This window comes from Tachysurus vachellii, chromosome 19 (assembly GCF_030014155.1).
Source record: "Tachysurus vachellii isolate PV-2020 chromosome 19, HZAU_Pvac_v1, whole genome shotgun sequence".
NCBI lineage: Eukaryota > Metazoa > Chordata > Actinopteri > Siluriformes > Bagridae > Tachysurus > Tachysurus vachellii.
The window spans coordinates 3,047,701-3,068,913 of NC_083478.1; the positions used below are offsets into that span (position 1 = coordinate 3,047,701).

The window sequence follows — 21,213 nt, forward strand, 5'->3', positions numbered from 1 at the left end:
CAAAAAATCAGGTGATTCTGACAAAACGTCCCACAATTTCGACAAAACGTCACACAATTCTGTGATTCCAACAAAACGTCACACAATTTCGACAAAACGTCACACAATTCTGCGATTCCAACAAAACGTCACACGATTCAACAAAATAAAATCACGTGATTCTGACAAAACGTCACACAATTCTGCGATTCCAACAAAACGTCACACAATTTCGACAAAACGTCACACAATTCTGCGATTCCAACAAAACGTCACACGATTCAACAAAATAAAATCAGGTGATTCTGACAAAACGTCACACAATTCTGCGCTTACAACAAAATGGCACACGATTCCAACAAAAAATCAGGTGATTCTGACACGTCACACAATCCCGCGATTCCAACAAAATGTCCCACAATTTCGACAAAACGCCACACAATTCTGCGATTCCAACAAAACGTCACACGATTTCAACAAAAAAAAATCATGTGATTCTGACAAAACGTCACACAATCCCGCTATTCCAACAAAACGTCACACGATTCTGCGAGTCCGACAAAGCGTCACAGGATTCCATCAAAACATCAGGAAAATCTGAGAAAAACGTCACACCTTAAACCTTAAAAATTTCATCTCACAATTTCAACATTTTCTCTCCATTGTGACATTACAGCTTGCCCTTGTGACAAAAAAAACAAATCCACACAAATCCGACAAAACGTCGCACGATCTTGACTTTCAATCTAACTATAGTGACTTTATGTCTCAGAACTGCAACAGAACATCACACATCAAACATCACTCTTTACTAAATCAATCTGTAACATATCACAATCCCGTGACCGCAGGAAACAACCTCAACAGGGAGACGTCAGAATTAAGCTTCAGTACATACCACAGGAGGGAGATAACTGATAGCTACTAAATCCTAAACTAATAACCAACAACAGAGATAAAAACGTCGCAAGTGTGCGATAAAAATTTCAACATTAGAAATATAAATCATTTCTCATACAGTACGTAGCATAAACCTAAGCTTTTACACTGCACTGACCGGTACGGTTCCTCAGAGGTCCTCAGACATTGTGTACATTTTGTTTGTGCCTGAACTTTTCCTTTAGCGTCAACTGAATGTGAAAAACAGTTGCTCCAGCACACCTCTTCATTAAGGCTGTTTGAAATCAAACAGCCTTAAAAACAATTAAAATTAAAATTAAATTAATTAACCAATTAAAACAATTAAATATAATTCGTTAAGCATCGGCAGACCTTCGCTTGTGAGGGTCAGGAGTCTGTCTAGGAGCCGTGCACTCGACCGTACACCAGTGCAGGGTCCTGCTTTTCACAGATGTAAAGTAGCTAGCTATTCTGTATAAAATATAAATATAACTACCTCTGAACTAGCATGCTCGTTTCCTTATTTTTTTACCCAGAGTGTGTTTTGTTTCTATTCTTTTTATATATATATATATATATTATAAAATGTATATGGAAAATAAATCATTTTTATATCGACATTTTGAAGCCATTTAGTTTGCGATCCAGACATGCTATTTTGGATGTACATATTTTCATATTTCTGTATACATCTGGTGAAAAAAAAAGGATTGAATAAAGTTTATTAGTTTCATACACGTCCTGATTCGGGGGTCGAATTTCTTATTGTGTTAACTGTTGAACTGTATGCTAGCTTTGAGCTTTTAATGTGCTTATTAGCATAGAATTTATACATATTTATAAAGATGTGTTTTTTTGTTTTACACTGTAATCGTTTACATTGGTTTGCCTCTGATATGTAAAGGAAAATTACAAGCTTTAATAAATCTAACGATGTTAAACACAATCAGCACGAGTAGAAACCAGCAACAACACTCACTCACTCACTCACTCACTCATCTTCTACCGCTTATCCGAACTACCTCGGGTCACGGGCAGCCTGTGCCTCATCTCAGGCGTCATCGGGCATCAAGGCAGGATACACCCTGTACGGAGTGCCAACCCATCACAGGGCACACACACACCCACACACACTCTCATTCCAGCAACAACACTGAGATTAAAATCAAATTAATGCTAGCCAAGAAAATACTGACATTTACGTTTACACTGAGCGGCCAGTTTAATAGGAACACCACCCTTTCATGCACATTTTCTAAACATCCAGACGATGTCCGAGGTCTAGTTTCACTGCATCTCTAAGGCCACTTTCTTTTTCTCCTGGTGTAGCTCATTTTACATTTACATTTACAGCATTTAGCAGACACTCTTATCCAGAGTGACTTACAATTTTATTTCAGTTTATACACCTGAGCAATTGAGGGTTAAGGGCCTTGCTCAGGGGCCCTGCAGTGGCAACTTGGTGGACCTGGGATTTGAACCAATGACCTTCCGATCAGTAGTCGAACACCTTAACCACTTAGCTACCACATCCCACTTAGCTCATCCATCTCATGTGTTGTACATTATGAGATGCTTCACTGCGGTTAGTAAGAGAGTTTATTGGAGTCATCATAGCCTTGTGTCTCTCATTAAGAGAGATGTTTGCAGAGACACAACTGCTCACTGGACGTTTTTTTGTCTTTCACACCGTTCTGTGTGAACCCAAGAGATGTGACACTACAATTTCACATCTCATGCATCTAACTTTTAAGAAACACAAACAAATTTAAGCTGGAAATCATTGAACAGGTTACAATTATCCAAGATCCAGAGAAAAGAAGTAAATGTTGAGGAGATGAGTTAGTAAGTTCAGCGAGTTTGTGAGATGTTTGTCTCAGGGAATGCTGGACAGGGAATTTTTTTTTTATTTTTATCTAGCACTTTTAACAATGGATCTTGTCCCAAAGCAGATTAACAGGAATATATAAAATCAGAATATTCATTTTTACATTTCTTAATGAGCAAGCCAGTGGTGATGACGGTGAGAACATACTCCTTGAGAAGAAATCTTGCGAGGAACCAGACTCAAAAGCTCATTCTCATCTGGGAGACACCAGAGAGTGTGAATAAACATCATTTCGCTTCTATTACTGTGTATTATATGGTCAAAAATTGACCAGGAAATTCATTCTAGTTATAACATGAAGTATGTTGAAGTCTTGTTTACTTTATCAACAGTTCCCTTTTACATCTAAACTTAATATTTCAGACTTAATCTTTTGTCATAATGTTTGCAATAAAGTTGAGCCAAGTTTCTTTCTTAAACAAATAAAATGTTAGCAAATAAAGTATATTCACAGTCGGACTGTATATTTATAATCACACCCTTCAGTGTCACCCACATGAGGATGAGGTTCACTTTTGAGTCTGTTTCCTCTCAAGCTTTCTTCCTCTTCCATCTAAAGGAGTTTTTCCTCACCTCAGTCACCTCAGTCACCTCAGTCACCTCAGTTCATTAGTGATAAATACAAACACGTTTAAATATAAGTGTAATAGTCATCTTAAACTTTTGTATTATATTAATCTTTATATAATATTAAACTTTATGATGAGTATTATGTTTTTTTTATGTTCTGTAAAGCCGCTTTGAGACAAAGTCCATTGTTAAAATCGCTATACAAATAAAATTGAATTGAATTAAAAATAAATGTGAAATTGAAGTACGGATAAATTACCACTAGATGGCAGAAGCGAGCTTTCAGTTCAGTTATTAGGACGAAAAGTACCAAAGGTGCGTATTATTATTATTATTATTATTATTATTATTATTATTATTATTATTATTATTATTATTATTATTATTATTATTATTATCATTATTGTCATTGGTGCTCTTGTTGTAGTATTATAATTAACATTCTCTTAATAAAGATGATGATTATTATATTCATGATTATATATTATAATATACCATAATATATAGTGTATATATCTTTCTTTAGATGTGTTGATGTTCTCTCCAGAACACTGAAAGAAAAGCAGCATTGCTTCTGTGTTCTCTGGGAGTTTGTTGGTCGTGTTGTTTCTGCAAATCCATGTGCAGATCCTCTTTCACTTTCATTTCCCGGAAGGTTTCTATACTAACAGCAGTCTGACTCTCTGACTCACTTTCAGCACCGACTGCATGTGGATAAACGTTTGGCTTCATCTTTCTCTAGATATAAAGACTGATCTTTTAAAGCTCAGTCGCTGAGCACTTCTTTACCTGTTAATGAGAATAATGAGGTGTGAAGTTTACTAAGAACAAAATGACCAACAGCTCTACAGCGCCTAAACTTATCACGGTAAGGGAGAGCGCGCACACACACACACACACACACACACACACACACACACACACACACACATATATATATATATATATACACACACATATACACACGCACACACACACAAATACACACACAAATACACACACACAAAGATATACGCATACACACACACACACAAAGATACACACATACACACAGAAACACAAACATACACACACAAATACACACACACACACAAATACGCACACACATACATACACACAAATACACACGCATACACACACACACAAAGATACACACATACACACACACATGCACAAACATACACACACACATGCACAAACATACACACACAAACATACTACCTACACACACACAAGCATACACACAAATACACACACACACAAATACACACACATACACACACACAAAGATACACACATACACACACATGCACAAACATACACACACACATGCACAAACATACACACACAAACATACACCAACATGCGCACACAGCAAACATTGTCTGTTTTCACACACTAAGGGTTAGTTATTTGAGTACCCACAGACAGACCTATACACCATTATATATATATATATACATATATAATAATATGTATAACAATAACAGTATTTATAACAATAATCACATAATAACATCAAATGTGGAGGAATAACTGCTTTCATAAACATTACAAAACTGTAGAGCACAAATCTGAACAACACAATTAATGACACAATTTACTTTCACTTTTGTCCTGAACGATTCTTTCACTTTACATCTGAAAAAACAAACAGTAAGTCAGACTATTTACAGGAAACCAAGGCTGAGAACGAATCCTTTCATTGTAATGAAATATAGTGAAATACATTCTATAGAAAAAATAAACAGCAGAGCTAAAGAATTAAATAGAGGAAAATGATGAGATACAGAAAAATCTTTTGTTGTAAAATATTTTATTACATAAGATATTTTGAAGCAGCCCAAGAAAATGGGTTAAAAAAGAGCACGAGAGAGAGAAAAAAAAGAGAGCGAGAGAGAGAGAGAGAGAATAAAAAGTAAAAAAAAGTAAATAAACGAATAAATAAATAGATATTTGTTTTTTTATTTATTTAAATATCTGAGGCAGGCACTTAAAGTTCCATGTTGGAAAAAATAATATCAAAAGAGTTTTGATTTGATTATTTGAAAAATCACACACAAAAAAATAATATAATATAATATAATATAATATAATATAATATAATATAATATAATATAATATAATATAATATAATATAATATAATATATAATCTGACCACTTTTAAATTAAAAAAGATATTGTTATAATATTGAAAGAATTTTAATTTTATTTTATTTTCACAATTTCATTTTTTACATTTATTTGAAAATAATAATTCTAGATAGATAGATAGATAGATAGTTAGACAGACAGACAGATACACAGATAGATAGATAGATAGATAGATAGATAGATAGATAGATAGATAGATGATAGATAGACAGATAATGATTTTGTGATGTGTTTATTGGTTTAGGACACAAGTGATGGTGAACTTAAACTGCACACCACAAACCCCTCGACCTCTATGTTTCCTGAAATACCAGACGAACTCTGCAAACTTCCTGGAAGATTACGTGAGTCCTGAACGAACTGAAAGTGCAATTCTATTGTATTCACTGTTTAAAAGCTAAAATGGCTTGATACCACATATATATATATACGTGTTATATATATATATGTTATACGTATATATATATACGTGTTATATATATATATAAATTAATCCCATAATTCCATGTGGAATTTTAAATCAGTCATTTTTTTGTGTGTAGTCTAAATTTGTATGAGTACAACATAAAATTATAGAAATAAACATAAACAGTAAAATACTTGAATCTTAATTTACAAAGTCCCGTTAGTAGCCAATGCCAATTAATAAAACAAGTTGAGTTTATTTGTATTTGTATGTATCAATTATATGAAATTATAAAAATGAAATTATTATAAATAAAAATTATTATTAACTGTATAAAGTATTACATACAACCCATTTCTTTCTAAAATACAATTTTAAAAAACAAAACTAATAATTATAAATAGTGTTTAAAGTTCAGTATTATAAATAAATAAATAGATAGATAAATAGATAGATAAATAAATAAATAAATAAATAAATAAATAAATAAATAAATAAATAAATACATGATCTGTAACTAACACTTCATGTATTTCATGTCATCAGTTCAACATGTTCCGGAAGTCAAAGCTAACAACGAATCAAAGTGAAAATTAAAATATAAAATATTAAAAACAAACAATGGATTTGTGTTGTTATATAAAACCAGACATAAATCAAATCGTGTCACTGTGTCCTAGTGTGTATATTTGTTGTAATTCTATAAAATGTACTTGTTTAAACACAAAAAAAGGTGTCTGGTTGTGTAATGTATCTGTATTTATAAAGGCTGTGGAATGATCATGATGTGTCTGTGTTGTTGTTTGTTATCAGGTATTAATCCATCTCTGTGGGATAAAGACGACGTTAACTTGTGGCTGCGCTGGGCACAGAAGGAATACGCCCTGCGCCGTGCCAACCACGAGAAGTTCGAGATGAACGGAAAAGCACTGTGTCTCCTCACCAAGGAGGATTTCCGCCTTCGCTGCCCCAGTTCAGGTCAAATAACAACCATATTATCCTATTGATTAGTCAGTTAATAAACTGAAGAAAGGAGCACGGTGGCTTAGTGGTTAGCATGTTCGCGTCACACCTCCAGGGTTGGGGGTTCGATTCCCGCCTCCGCCTTGTGTGTGTGGAGTTTGCATGTTTGCATGTTGCAAGCACAGGCTCCCCGTGACCCGAGATAGTTCGGATAAGCGGTGGAGAATGAGTGAGTCAGTGAGTGAGTGAGTAAACAAAAAAGCTGATCTTTGGAAAGGACTTGAGATGGATAGACAGACTGACAGGAAGGAAGGCAACTCAAATAAGTGCACTACCAGCGTAGAGATCAGAAAATCATCATATAACACACAAGAAATCAAACTTTAAGGTAAATTAGTGACAGCAGCAGCAGATCACATCGGGATCCACATGGTTCTGCAGCCAGGAACAGAAATCTGAGGCTTCAGAGGCACCCAGACTGACGAGGGGACAAAAGACCAATCTTCAGTATCTGAAGGAGGTGTACTGGTGTTCCTAATAAAGTGGTCACTGAGTGTATGTTCCAGATGTAGTTCATTTTACAAAACAAAACAATCAAGGAAATCCTTCTTAGTCCCATGTTTCTGGTTGCCTGGAAACCAATAAAACAATCATGTAGTTAGCTTGTAAGTTAAGTGGCTTAATACAGACACAAATTAATATCTAAGCTCCAGTGTTTATAGCCACTACCAAATAAAAATCAGCATGTCATTGGGCAGTGTTTTTTTTTTTAATATTAAGGTGCTGTAAAACCTAAAGTCCCGACTCAGGGAGAATAAATTGCCCTGTTTTTAATTTTTACTTGCAGGTGACGTCCTGTATGAACTCCTACAGCACGTGAAGCAGCAGAGAAGCTGCACGGCACCTGGCTCCGTCGGGACTGCAGGTGAGAACACACACAATGACGCATACACACAGAGTGAGGGATACACACATAGTGAGGGATACACACATAGTGAATGATACACACATAGTGAGGGATACACACAGAGTGAGAGAGATAGACAGAGAGGAATACACACTCAGTGATGCACACACAGCGAGAGAGATACACAAAGTGAGAAAGATACACACTCAGTGATGCATACACACAGAGAGTGATACACACGGCGTGAGAGATGCACAGAGAGTGAGTGATACACAGAGGAATACGCATTGAGTGAGAGATGCACAAATAGTGAGATACACACAGAGTGAGAGATACAAAGAGATACACACAGAGAGTGATACACACAGTGAGAGATACAGTACACAGAGAAAGATGCGCTCATAGTGATGCCTACACACAGAGAGTGATACACGAGGCGTGAGAGATGCACAGAGAGAGTGATACACAGTGAGGAATACACAGAGTGAGTGATACACAGAGTGAGTGATACACACAGAGTGAGTGATACACAGAGTGGGTGATACACACAGAGTGAGTGATACACAGAGTGGGTGATACACAGAGTGAGTGATACACAGAGTGAGTGTTACACAGAGTGAGTGATACAGAGCGAGTGATGCAAACACAGAGATACAAACAAATAGAGATACACACTCAGAGAGAGAGAGAGAGAGAGAGAGAGAGTGAGAGAGAATAATACACACAATGATACATACACAGAGACAGACACACACAGAAAGACATACACAGAGAGAGGGAGAAAGAGACACACAGAGGGAGAGAGAGACATAGAGAGAGACACCCAGTCAAAGCAACAGACACCAACGACTGTCTAACATGTCGAACTCAGACACACTCCTGCACTGTGAGATGGATATTTCTTCATTTCCTTTACTCACTGCTTTAATTCCTACCTAATATTAGATTTTATTTCCTGTTGCTATTTAACTATAGTGCTAAATATCGGAAGGAATTAGCACAGATTGTAGTCTGGTGAGAGCGTGTGGTTAAGTGCAGATAGTAGTTAAAGTGACAGTGTGTTAAAGTGTTAAATACAAATGAACTCTATAATTAGCTGTAACTTTTATACAATCAGCGTCTTTGAGTGGAACTCGAACTGAATCTTTAATTTCACATTTGTCATTTTTTGATGCAACTGATTTTAAAATGATAGAAATTTCATCATTAAATTTTACTTTCTAATCAGCGTGTGCAATAAAGAACAGCGTTTCCCACCAACCCTAGCGACTCCTCGAGCCGAGACACAGAACGTCTCGGTCGGCGCTGGTAATGTTCACAACATGAAATAGTTCTCTAGTCGAGATGAAACAAGAGAGAAGAAAGATCAGATGAGGAAGTCCACAGTAATGAGTCATGACTAGATCAAGAATTAGATAAAAATAAATTATGATAAAGGGGGGCACGGTGGCTTAGTGGTTAGCACGTTTGCCTCACACCTCCAGGGTTGGGGGTTCGATTCCCGCCTCCTCCTTGTGTGTGTGGAGTTTGCATGTTCTCCCCGTGCCTCAGGGGTTTCCTCCGGGTACTCCGGTTTCCTCCCCCGGTCCAAAGACATGCATGGTAGGTTGATTGGCATCTCTGGAAAATTGTCCATAGTGTGTGATTGCGTGAGTGAATGAGTGTGTGTGTGTGTGCCCTGTGATGGGTTGGCACTCCGTCCAGGGTGTATCCTGCCTTGATGCCCGATGACACCTGAGATGGCACAGGCTCCCGAGGTAGTTCGGATAAGCGGTATAAAATGAGTGAGAATGAGTAAATTATGATAATGTTAATGTTAGCATTGGTATTACAGAAAACTCTAAAAATCTCACACTGCAAAAACATCTTAGTCATTAAAAATACTTGAATTTATTTACAGTTATATAGTAGGTTCTATTTTAATATTACATAAAGCCAAATTTAAGATTATTAAACCTCTTACTTGGTGTTTTTACTAATTTACTCTTACGCTTTTTCTCTTGACAATGAGATGAGTAGTAATGTCTGAAAATAGCTTTAATAATCTCATATTTGGGTTATTATAATTTTATAACAGGAAATGCTACATAAGAGACTAATAGAAATTAATGAACAACAATCTGTATGTAAAAAAAACAAACAAAAAACATTTTTACATACAATTTTATCCGTTGATAATTTATCTGTGCTTTAAATGAATGTTAAATCACAGCGAGGTTGAATGCTCGATTCTGATTGGTCAGAAGGAGCGTGTAATTTTGCGTATATCAGTGCATTTAGTTTCGGCTGTAACATGCGTGTTAACGCACTGAAGGTATTACAGTTTCTATAGCAACACCTCACAGAGAGGGAGTGCTACAGCAGACGGTTGTTTAACAGAGTAATTCTTGTGATCGTTGATGTGGTGAAGCTGTTTGTTAGAAGATGTTAACATTTAGGGAAGGAGTTTTATTTGGAAGTGCTCTCATTCTCGTTTTGTGCTTTCCGTTTTCTCGATAAAGTGACAGGCTGCACTGTGTGTGTGTGTGTGTGTGTGTGTGTGTGTGTGTGTGTAAGAGAGACTGAAAGAGAGAGTGAAAGACACTTTAAAGTAAGCAAACAGGAACTAACTTGTCTCTCGGACGTGACACAGCATTACTTCTAAATAAACTGTTAAAATGTGTGCCATATCATTCCGTAATTAAACACTCTCATCTATGGCAATTTGGTGTAGTATGAGCTCAATAACACAATCCAGACCGTGCTTGTTATGCAACAATACCACACTTGGTGTGGGTGGAGTCACTCCTCTTTCCTGTCACGCCTCATCGCATGCCTCAGAGTGCAATATCTTTGCATAACAGCATGGATGCAGCATGGCGTATTATTCCATATACTGTATAACTACCAACATTTTATATACTCATTCTCTTTATCTTACGCAACTAGTCTTTTTCCTTCTAAGAATTCTAAATTTGGTGTATTATGAGGGCTTTTCAGACTGAGCCTAACCCCAGGTTATTGTTTTCTAAACCCTGCTCTTCACACCGGGAAGGAAAACATTTCACACTTGGGGTTAACATGGGCTTAATACCTGGGATTATGAAACTCTGTGCCGAAGCAGGATTAGATCGGCTTTTTCGGTAACTCCGCACTGTAGCGCTAAACGTGTACAGTGTAAAAGGACGTGCTGTTAAAAGGTGACGAATAGATGCTTAGCAACAGACACAAAATCAGAAAGTGAACAGGACGTAGCAACACTTCTCTGTGGCGTCAGGCAACAAATCACTAAACATCACGAGAGGGATGTGCACACTCAGGATAGGGAGTAAGAATTAGCTGGTCAACTACACGACAAACATAAAAAAGACAACAAAGCTGTGAAAGCTAACAATGGTGCAGAACTGTAGGCTTGTCCTTTGGTTATTTAAGCAGTTTTTGAATCAAGCGCATGCTTTATTCAGTCATGTTCGTTGATGGTGCAAATATGCAAATAAGAAGGTTGCATCAGGGTTTAGGAATTTACGGTGTGAAATGTCAGATTATAAAGATACTCAGGATTAATTAATAACCGTGGGAAATGTATGAGCAGTGTATAAAACTATGTAACCCAGGATTCTGTTTCCCCAGCTTTTACAATACCCAAGGGAATATTATACATGTGCAAAGGTCTATAAAGAATGCAGCAATGCAACTTGTTTGCAGAGAAAACTATATTTAAATTCCATTATTTTATGAACATTGATTTTCACATTCATGATGGTGTGCTACTGAGCAAAATAATCAACAGCGAGTGGTGTCGTGCTACCTGTTTCCAGCCCCAAACTGTTTTATTCTTCATACAGCCTTCACTTTTACCTGAACTACAGTCACATCAAGTTATTATTCATGATGTGTCTTAAATTCAACCGAAACTGCTATGCAAATGGTTTCATTTATCCAACACACAACACATTTTCATATTTGATGTACTGTGTATAAAGCTTCACTCTCTTCACTTCAGTTTCACGCAGTGAAGACTGATACTGTTTGTTTTGGTTTGCTGCTTTTTTTTTTTTTTATTTCCTGCTTGTACTGATGCCAGTATGGCGGTGAAAACCTGCACTGACCTGCAGCACTCGTTCAACAAAAAGGAAATAAAATTCTCGGCCTCTTCCTCCTGTGCGAGTAAACAAAAGGAGTGTAACCTGATGAATCGCCTGCTATTGTTTCCTGGGAGCTTTTAGATACTGGTAGAGTAAGATATCTTCAGTGAATCAGAAGAGGTGGTTACTGCTGACAAATAAACCTGAAATAAACTTGGCTTTTTTCTATTCGGCAATGAAGCACATCGCATCTTAGCCAATATGATAAACATTTAACTATAGCATACTCTGTCAGACAGGCAAACACTGACATAAATACCAGCAGACAGGCAAGCACTTACATACTGTAAATACCAGCATTTAGGCAGGCAGGTACTGACATAAATACCAGCCGGCAAGCAGGCACTGACAGACTGGCAGGCATGCACTGACAGACCGGCGGGCAGGCACTGACAGACCGGCAGGCAGGCAGGCACTGACAGACAAATTGGCTGGCAGGCAGGCACTGACAGACAAATTGGCAGGGAGGCACTGACAGACCAGCAGGCAGGCACTGACAGACTGGCAGGGAGGCAGCTACTGACACAAATACCAGCCGGCAGGCAGACACTGACAGACCGGCAGGCAGGCAGGCAGGCACTGACATAAATACCAGCCGTCAGGCAGGCACTTACAGACCGGCAGGCAGGCAGGCACTGACAGGCCGGCAGGCAGGCACTGACAGACCAGCAGGCAGGCACTGACAGACCCGCAGGCAGGCACTGACAGACCCACAGGCAGGCACTTACAGACTCACAGGCAGGCACTGACAGACCCGCAGACAGGCAGGCACTGACAGGCCGGCAGGCAGGCACTGACAGACCCGCAGACAGGCAGACACTGACAGGCCGGCAGGCAGGCAGGCACTCACAGACCCGCAGGCAGGCACTGACAGACCCGCAGGCAGGCACTGACAGACCCGCAGGCAGGCAGGCACTGACAGACCAGAAGGCAGGCACTGACAGACCGGCAGGCAGGCACTGACAGACCTGCAGGCAGGCAGGCACTGACAGACCCGCAGGCAGGCTGGCACTGACAGACAAATTGGCAGGCCGACTCAGACTTTTAGCAACAGACTCAGACTTTTCTGCTTATTAACAGTAACTAATTCTCTCTTATGCTTCCTCATTGCAGGTCTGTGCAGTGCCGCTAACAGATCTGTGCCTGTGTGTTCTGTGAACCCACACACTCGAACCACATCAAGCCCAGAAATGAGACAAAACCTCCAAGTTCAGCATTACAGCCTTCCACAAACACACAAAGGTCTGAAAACAAGATATTTAACACATTTCAGTTTTTACAGCAGATGAACTTGCTGTACGTTTTGCAGTATTAGGTTAGCATAAACATAATTTAATTGTTGGGGTAACACTGTAGAGATACAGTGAATACATTAATGATATAATTATGCAAATATTAAAATAGCTTTAATACAATATTTTTTTTTTACTGCACTGTGTCATATCACATGTATCTTTTCCTTAATCATTTAGAAACTCCATGTGTTTCTGAAGAAAGAAAATCACAGCTTTCTCCAGTCCAACCTGTCCATCCTGAGGTCTCCAGCAAGAGAGACGAACCGCTCAACCTGTCCTTCAGAACAGAACCATCCAGGATCAAAACGCCAACAACTGAAGCCAACGGAAAAATCGCAGGTAGCCTCATGGAAACACCTAACACTGGAAACCTTACAAGTTAAAACTCTGCACCTAGAAGTTTCTTAGTTTGTGTCATGACTTTCTCAAGTTAAATTAAATCAGTCAATCCCACCACATGGCATCAGCACTAGTGTTTCTTTTTACTTCATAGCCTTGATTCATTTCAGTGTGGTAGGATTGGTTAAGCTTAGTGACTAAGGTCGTTGGTCTTCTGACCAGAGGATTGTGAGTTCAACTCCCGGGTCCACCAAGCTGCCACTGTTGGGCCCATGAGCAAGGCACTTAACCCTCAATTGCTCAGTTGTATAAAATGAGATAAACAGTATATGGCACTGGATAAGGACATCTGCCAAATGTTGTAAATGTAATTCATTTCGCTTACACCTAAAATTCACCTGGGAAAACTAATTAGCATAAAGAGCATAAACAGTCAATTCCAATCACTTCCAATCAACACTACAGAACCAGCAATGCTATACAATAGCACAACAGTTGAAGTAACACGACTCTAGATCCCAGCATAAATGAATGTACACTAAAGTCAGAATCCTAACGTTACCACAAGAGAACAAATTCAAGAGCAAGTAAAGCACACATGTAAAAAACAAATTGCACCATTTTAATTTTTAGCTTATCTAACCAATCTAGTCGCAGTTATATGCCAAACTGTAGCCAGAACAGTTTGCTAATATTGCTAGTTATTTCCTGTTAGCTAAACTAGTACTACTGTATACTGTGTTATTAAAATCCAGGCCCAATAAATGAGCTAAAATTACATACAATATTTGTCTACTGAAGCTGTCAAGCTAGCTAATATTTGTAAACTATTTAACCAGTAGCCATATTTAATAAGACAAAGGTAGAATTAGGGAAGAAAGGGTTCTAAAAGGGAAAGGTGTATGTTAGCATTGTTAGCATGCCTTCTTTATATTATTGATTTAATCTGTTCACTTTCAAGTGAAAATAACCCTAACCAAAAATTATGAATAAAAAACTGATAGCTTCAAATGTAAAATGCTGTAAAAAATGGTTGTTATACTGTAGATGCTATCTTGTCTCACAGTCAATCGACTACATTGCATGATGGAGGAAATGTTTAATATAAACTCTAACACACATACATGCATGCTCACGTTATCTGGCAGCCAAATCACCGAACTGTACTAAGGTCTGAATTTTTTTTAAGGTATTTGAATTGATAAATTTTAAATGATAAATGTCTCCTCATTCTCCACCACTCCAGATTGCAGATTATTATGGGATTATGTGTACCAACTGCTGGTGGACACCAGATACGAATCCTACATCAAGTGGGAGGATCGAGACGCTATGATCTTCAGAGTGGTTGATCCCAATGGACTCGCTCGACTCTGGGGGAACCATAAGGTGAACGCACAAGTCACTCAGTGTACCTAAGACCTCACGCTCAATTTCTGTTTTTGCTATTTCAATTGCTAAATAACGTCATTTATATACCGTAAAGGAACTCCAAGGGTGTAGCATTGTGGCGCTTGGATGCTACTCTGTCCCGAATAAAATACTTTCCATGAATTCAATTCAATTCAAGTTTATTTGTATAGCGCTTTTTACAATGGACATTGTCACAAAGCAGCTTTACAGAACATAAACATAAAACAAAAGATAAACATAAGGAGAAGTATAAAGAATTAATATAATAAAAATTCAAGATATATACAGTTCACAGTGTGTATGTATGTATGTATGTGTGTATGTGTATTTGTCCCCAATGAGCAAGTCTGAGGGCTCAGGCAACAGTGGCAAGGAAAAACTCCCTTAGATTGGTAAAGGAAGAAACCTTGAGAGGAACCAGACTCAAGGGGAACCCATCCTCATATGGGTGACACTAGATGGTGTGAATAACTAGATGAATAAACGAATCCTGTCAGTGTAGGAGCACATGGTACAACATAAACTGTTTCACCTAAGGAAGGATTTTGCTTTGGACCTTGTTTCCAAGAGCAATGAATCCACTCATTTTGGACATTTAGTCCAACATAAAACATACAGCAGGCTGAGATTATCATGTCTTTCATGAAGTCTTAATATGGAGGAAATGTTTATTAGTACAGTAATCCCTCGCCACTTCGCGGTTCGGGTTTCGCGGTTCAAGTTTCGCGGCCTCAGTGCATCGGTGATTTTTTAAAGATTATTCATCGAAAAATAAAAATAACAACGGTTTCCCAGGATGTCAGACAAAAAGAGAGAAACTCTCTCAGAGGCTTTGTACATACCCATGTGCACTCAGACAAGGCACGTGATTGGCTCCCGGCACGAGATCTGAGCTGCTTGGCTGCGCATCATCGCATCCACTCGCAGCTTCTTCCCTTGTTGTACTGTATCTCGCCACTCTTGTTCACGCTGTCAACTGTGTCTTGCGTATTGTGTTTTCGTTAAGCCCTTACAATGCCTCCTAAGCGCCGTGCAAAAGATTCCACTAGTGAGCCCAAGAGGAAGAGGAAGATTATGACCATAATGAAAAGGTCAAACTAAGGTTTTATAGTTAAATAGATTTAAGTAAAATATATGTGAGTGAGTGAATGTATAATATTAAGGTTTTAGAATTAAAAAGATTTAAGTAAAATTTGTGAGTGAATGTATAATATTAAGGTTTTATAATTAAATAGATTTAAGTAAAATATATATATATAGTATAAATATACATATTTTAAACATTCTGGTACCCACACACACATATACGGAAATTCCTGGGGGTGGCACTCCTACCTCACGGATTTTCACCTATCGCAAGGGGTTCCGGTCCCCATTAACCGCGATAAACGAGGGATCACTGTACTGATGAGCTTCAGCTATAGTCCAGTTTTTGCTTCCCAATCAACATGAAGTCTCTTATAACTTAAACAGTTTGCTGGCTAATGTTAGAGTTCACACAGACAAATCAATAACAGTTGCTATAATTCATCCACAGTACATCATTCTACACTCACTCATTCACTTCACAACTTTCTTCAAATAATACGAATCTCTGATTGTAGCGCTAGTCTCACATTAGCTCTGTTGTAGAAATGGATTAGCAACATCTTAGATTGTACACTGAGAAGTGAAAAGACCATTTTATATTATTGAATAGTAATGAGCCCCTATTTATAGCCTATTTTTTAAGACAGAATCAGAACAAGCAGAAGGTCAAGTTCTCAGTTAAATACTGATTCATTTTTTTACAAAATCTTGCAGCTAAAGTTTTGAAGCAGTTTGAAAATTAGCAGTTGAAAAACTAGCAAACTCAAAATCAGAAAAGTCTCAAACATTCCAACACCACACCTTAAAAAAAAATCTCAGGTCAAAAGAAGTCATGGGTGCGGCACCCCAGAAAGGAAACCAGAAAAATACCAAAGCTCAAAACTTTTTCCTCCCTGGACTTCCAGCATCATGATTATCATCATTTAAACTGTTTTCACTATAATTTAGATCTGAACAAATCACTATTAAAAACTTTTCTGAATAATTCTTATTTTACTGGCATAAATACAGCCAGTAAACAATAAATGTCCCGGCATACTGCAAGTGAAGAAATCTCACTCACTCACTCACTCATTTTCTACCGCTTATCCGAACTACCTCGGGTGACGGGGAGCTTGTGCCTATCTCAGGCGTCATCGGGCATCAAGGCAGGATACACCCTGGACGGAGTGCCAACCCATCACAGGGCACACACACACACTCTCATTCACTCACGCAATCACACACTACGGACAATTTTCCAGAGATGCCAATCAACCTACCATGCATGTCTTTGGACCGGGGGAGGAAACCGGAGTACCCAGAGGAAACCCCCGAGGCACGGGGAGAACATGCAAACTCCACACATACAAGGCAGAGGCAGGAATCGAACCCCCAACCCTGGAGGTGTGAGGTGAACGTGCTAACCACTAAGAGTGAAGAAATCTATTTTTGTATTTTGCGATCTCTCTAGACAACTCACAACAGACTTTAACACTTAACAGTCTGGTGCAGAAACTCTGAAAACCACAGCCTCACTTAGCACCCTCAGTCATGGTAACTACATTTTTCTAACAAAGCGCGCTTCCTCTGATATTATCCAGAGCCTCCACAGCCAGAGCAGTCAGAGCACCCCCTTGTGGAGAATCTTCTACTTAAAACAAAGTCAAGCCTTCAATGCATCATATATCCATATCCGAACATCAGGTTACCCGGGAGCAAAGCAAATATTGAGTTTAAAGAAAGGAAGAAAAAAAAGAACATGACATATGTCATCTCATGTTCCTGCCCACTATAGTCTCCAAGATTCAACATCACTCAAGGGCATGCTGAGGTCATGAATCTCAGCTCCTTGCTCTACAGCTTAGATTTATTATGAATACAAATCACATCATCATTATCACATACAGTACGATGCATGACAACCGACATGAAAAGAGTCTGCACTTTAGTTTAAACTTTTGTTTGATTCGGTGTGTTTCAGAACCGGGCCAACATGACCTACGAGAAAATGTCTCGAGCACTGCGCCATTACTATAAACTCAACATCATCAAAAAAGAGTCGGGGCAGAGACTCCTCTTCAGGTGGGTGAAAACCTTCCTAATGATTTGCAAAAAAACTGTATAATATCTTGAATATTTAAGATTCTGCTGTATTTTTACATTTAAATTTAAGCAAAATTTTAAATATCAATCATGTTATCTTAGCTTTTACGTTCGTTTTCTGTTGCAGCACATGTTCGAGTTTTATCCGATAAGGATCGCTAGATTTTAAACAAACAAAACAAAAAAAACGTCAGCTCAAGTAGCATGAAAACATTAAAACTTAAAAAACTGGGTGGTCTGTCAGAGGAAAAACAAAAAAATAAATAAAAAAATGAATTCGTTTTCAATCAGTATAAACGAAGAAACGATTTTCAGGCCAGTCGCAAGCCAGATAAGCTTACAGAGGATTCTAGTGGTTGAAGATAACACCTTCAAAGATGCTTATAAAAAAGCACTTCAGGGCATCTCAGAGAGCAGAAATGGGTTTGAGGTTACCAAGACAGAAACTTGTATGGAAACACAGAAACCATTTTTGGTTGTTTTAGGAACGTTTCTATGAATATATTGCCCCTAGTAGTCTAAAGAAAAACAGAAATACTTATAAAACTCTACAAATTCATAAAGTTCTGAGTGTCTACTTTCATATAAGCTTCATATTAACCACCACTGTCTAGTGCAGGGGTCGGCAACCCGCGTCTCCGGAGCCACAAGTGGCTCTTTCATCCCTCTGCTGCGGCTCCCTGTAGATTTGGAAAATAAATATTTAATTTAAATTTATTTTATTTTAGTTTGTTAGTTTAAAAAAAAATGAAATGCTAAGATTATGATGCTCTTGTAACATTAAAATAAACCGTATTTAATTTTTTTGTCACTCAAAATACGCGTCATAACCACCGACTTGCGAAATCCGACACACAAGCAGACGCACGTTAAAATTTTGATGTCACGAATACGAAGAGGACTCGATTAGACATTGAACATTTTATTTGAAAGTAACCTTCAACCCGGCATCTTTTTTGTTAAGGTTAGTTCAAACTGTTCAAAATATTTTTGTTTGCTTGCAGAAATAAAATTTTGCTTGCAGTTCATTGATTTCATAAATGCAACACACTACAGTTTTTTTTTATACTTTCTATAAAGGTAAAAAACGATATATGAAGTGTTCTCTTCATTTTAGATGTCAAAAGGGTTTTGTGGCTCCATATGTTTTTTGTCTGTGGGAAACGGGTCCAAATGGCTCTTTGAGTGTTTAAGGTTGCCGACCCCTGGTCTAGTGAGACCAACATTCATTGATACATGAGCAGGAAGATCTCTCATAGTTAAAAAATGAACAGCTAATGAAGTCTTTGTACATTTAAATTGTAATGATTTTCAGTTCAGAAGTTAGACATTGATCCTCACTACCCCTTTCATTCAGCCTGAATTTTTCCTTCTGTTGGTAGGTTTCTTAAAACTCCCAATGAGATCATTCAGAGTAGATCTGATCGCTCTGACCCTCCTGAGTCTCCCGACAGTCCAGTCTCTCCTGCTTACAAAGAGGGAACTCTGGAAGTATCACCGTCCTCAAGCCCAGACCCTTGCAGTCCTGAATCTCTTCACATCCTCAGTGTGTCCCCACTGCCATGACCACCACAATAACACGGTTTTCATCACAAAATATCTCCATCTAGTCCTCCATCATGGTTTAAATCCCAACCCTGCTTGTCCCAATTTCCACTCTAAATTTCTTCATGTAAAACAAACTGGTCTACTTCCTGCTTTCATTTCAACCCAAAACACCCGAGCATCACCAAATGACCTGAACTTTCTACCTATATATATATATATATATATCAGACTCTTTCCAACACTCCATCTTCCCAGTTTTTATCATCATTATCATTTTGTATTGTTTTTTAATAAGCATGACAATCTATATACAGTATTGTGTTCTTGGTTAGAATGCAATTTCTTTACATTTTGTTCTTTTACTTTTGGTTATTTTAGTTTAAATCTTTAAACGTTTCTTTAACGCAATTCATGTAATTATTAGCACTTAGGATAGGTGGAAGAAATAATAAAAGTGAAAATAAATAATTTATTTTTGATTGTACAATAAAAGAAATTGCAGAAATAAAAGATTTCTAAAATACATAGATAAGTATCAGAGTTTGAGAAAAAAAACTAGATCATATTTTTGAGATTATGGCAGCCAGGGGAAGAGACATTAAAGATGCATTTTCAAAGAACTTGATTTGTGAGCGATGGGGAGAGCAGATCAGCAACATGAACGAAACCAGTTCTTGTTAACTCAGTCCTTCATCACTAGTTCTAGTCCAATAAAGAATAAATAAAAATTATACAGAATGGACCTGAAGCGCTTTAGCATTCAGGTAATAAAAAGTGGAAGGAGAGTAGTCTGAATTGGGTTCTGGAGACCAGCTCCAGCTCACACATTGAACTCTGTTGCCAGCCACGAGCATTTCCAAGCTAGTGATGTCACATCCATCAGTAGCTCCATATCCCAGAGCTGACTGACTTCTCTTATGAAGACACACCACTCAAGCCCAGTGTTTCTGTGAACTCACTCACCTGGATCAGGTGATGTCCTGCAAGGACAGATATTGGCTCTTGTCTCAGACCTTCCCCAAGGTTTTAGAGAGTGATTAACACTCAGTTTGTGACCTCTACAGTGAGCTTCCTCCCACCTGATTATGAAGAGCTTCAACAGGAGCTTAAATCCCAGCACAGCAGATCTAACACACTCGATCATGGTTAGTTTTATTTTTAACAAACAAACACTAAAAGAACAGGACGACACACCTGACACAAATACACTACGTTATGAGCTTTATGAAGTCGATATGATGCCCCTGATTTGTGATTAGTTTGGCAAATCAACTGGAATCTTTATAAATCTGCTCTAGTGGGCGTGGCTTATGATAATGAGATAGCTGAATGAAGATCTTCGTCCTGATTCTAGGCAGAGACCAAAAACTGTTGCAATGAACCCAGTTAGAAAACATACTGGTTATATTCACTTGAAAAGTGGATAGACACCATCCCAAATGTTTGCTTTTTGTAGTATAATGAGAATACACAAGAATATCAGGTTATTCTTGTGTGTCAGGATCTGTGTTTATTTAGAACAGTGTTACTCATTGCGCGGCCTGCGAGCCTC

At 38.1% G+C, this 21,213-nt stretch overlaps 1 protein-coding gene across 2 annotated transcripts; it reads left to right on the forward strand.

The window, feature by feature from the left end:
• Positions 1 to 3,993: 3,993 nt before the first annotated feature.
• On the forward strand, positions 3,994 to 20,989 carry etv7 (ETS variant transcription factor 7). Of its 2 annotated transcripts, XM_060893516.1 has the most exons (10): positions 3,994 to 4,205; positions 5,737 to 5,836; positions 6,712 to 6,876; positions 7,709 to 7,786; positions 13,006 to 13,134; positions 13,365 to 13,526; positions 14,773 to 14,915; positions 17,992 to 18,092; positions 19,496 to 19,725; positions 19,831 to 20,989. In XM_060893516.1, the coding sequence occupies exons 1-9, from the start codon at positions 4,170 to 4,172 to the stop codon at positions 19,677 to 19,679; spliced, it is 1,098 nt and encodes a 365-aa protein (XP_060749499.1). In that variant the 5' UTR covers positions 3,994 to 4,169; the 3' UTR covers positions 19,680 to 19,725; positions 19,831 to 20,989. The 2 variants fall into 2 exon arrangements, with proteins under 2 accessions (XP_060749499.1, XP_060749498.1); XM_060893515.1 differs by having other exon boundaries at positions 19,496 to 20,124.
• Positions 20,990 to 21,213: the final 224 nt, after the last annotated feature.

Bases quoted from the DNA above. Each gene is read 5' to 3' on its own strand.
- etv7 (XM_060893516.1), top strand. From the start codon at position 4,170: ATGACCAACAGCTCTACAGCGCCTAAACTTATCACG. The intron at 5,837-6,711 runs GTGAGTCCTGAA...GTTTGTTATCAG, and splicing joins CAAACTTCCTGGAAGATTAC to GTATTAATCCATCTCTGTGG. The intron at 7,787-13,005 runs GTGAGAACACAC...TCCTCATTGCAG, and splicing joins TGGCTCCGTCGGGACTGCAG to GTCTGTGCAGTGCCGCTAAC.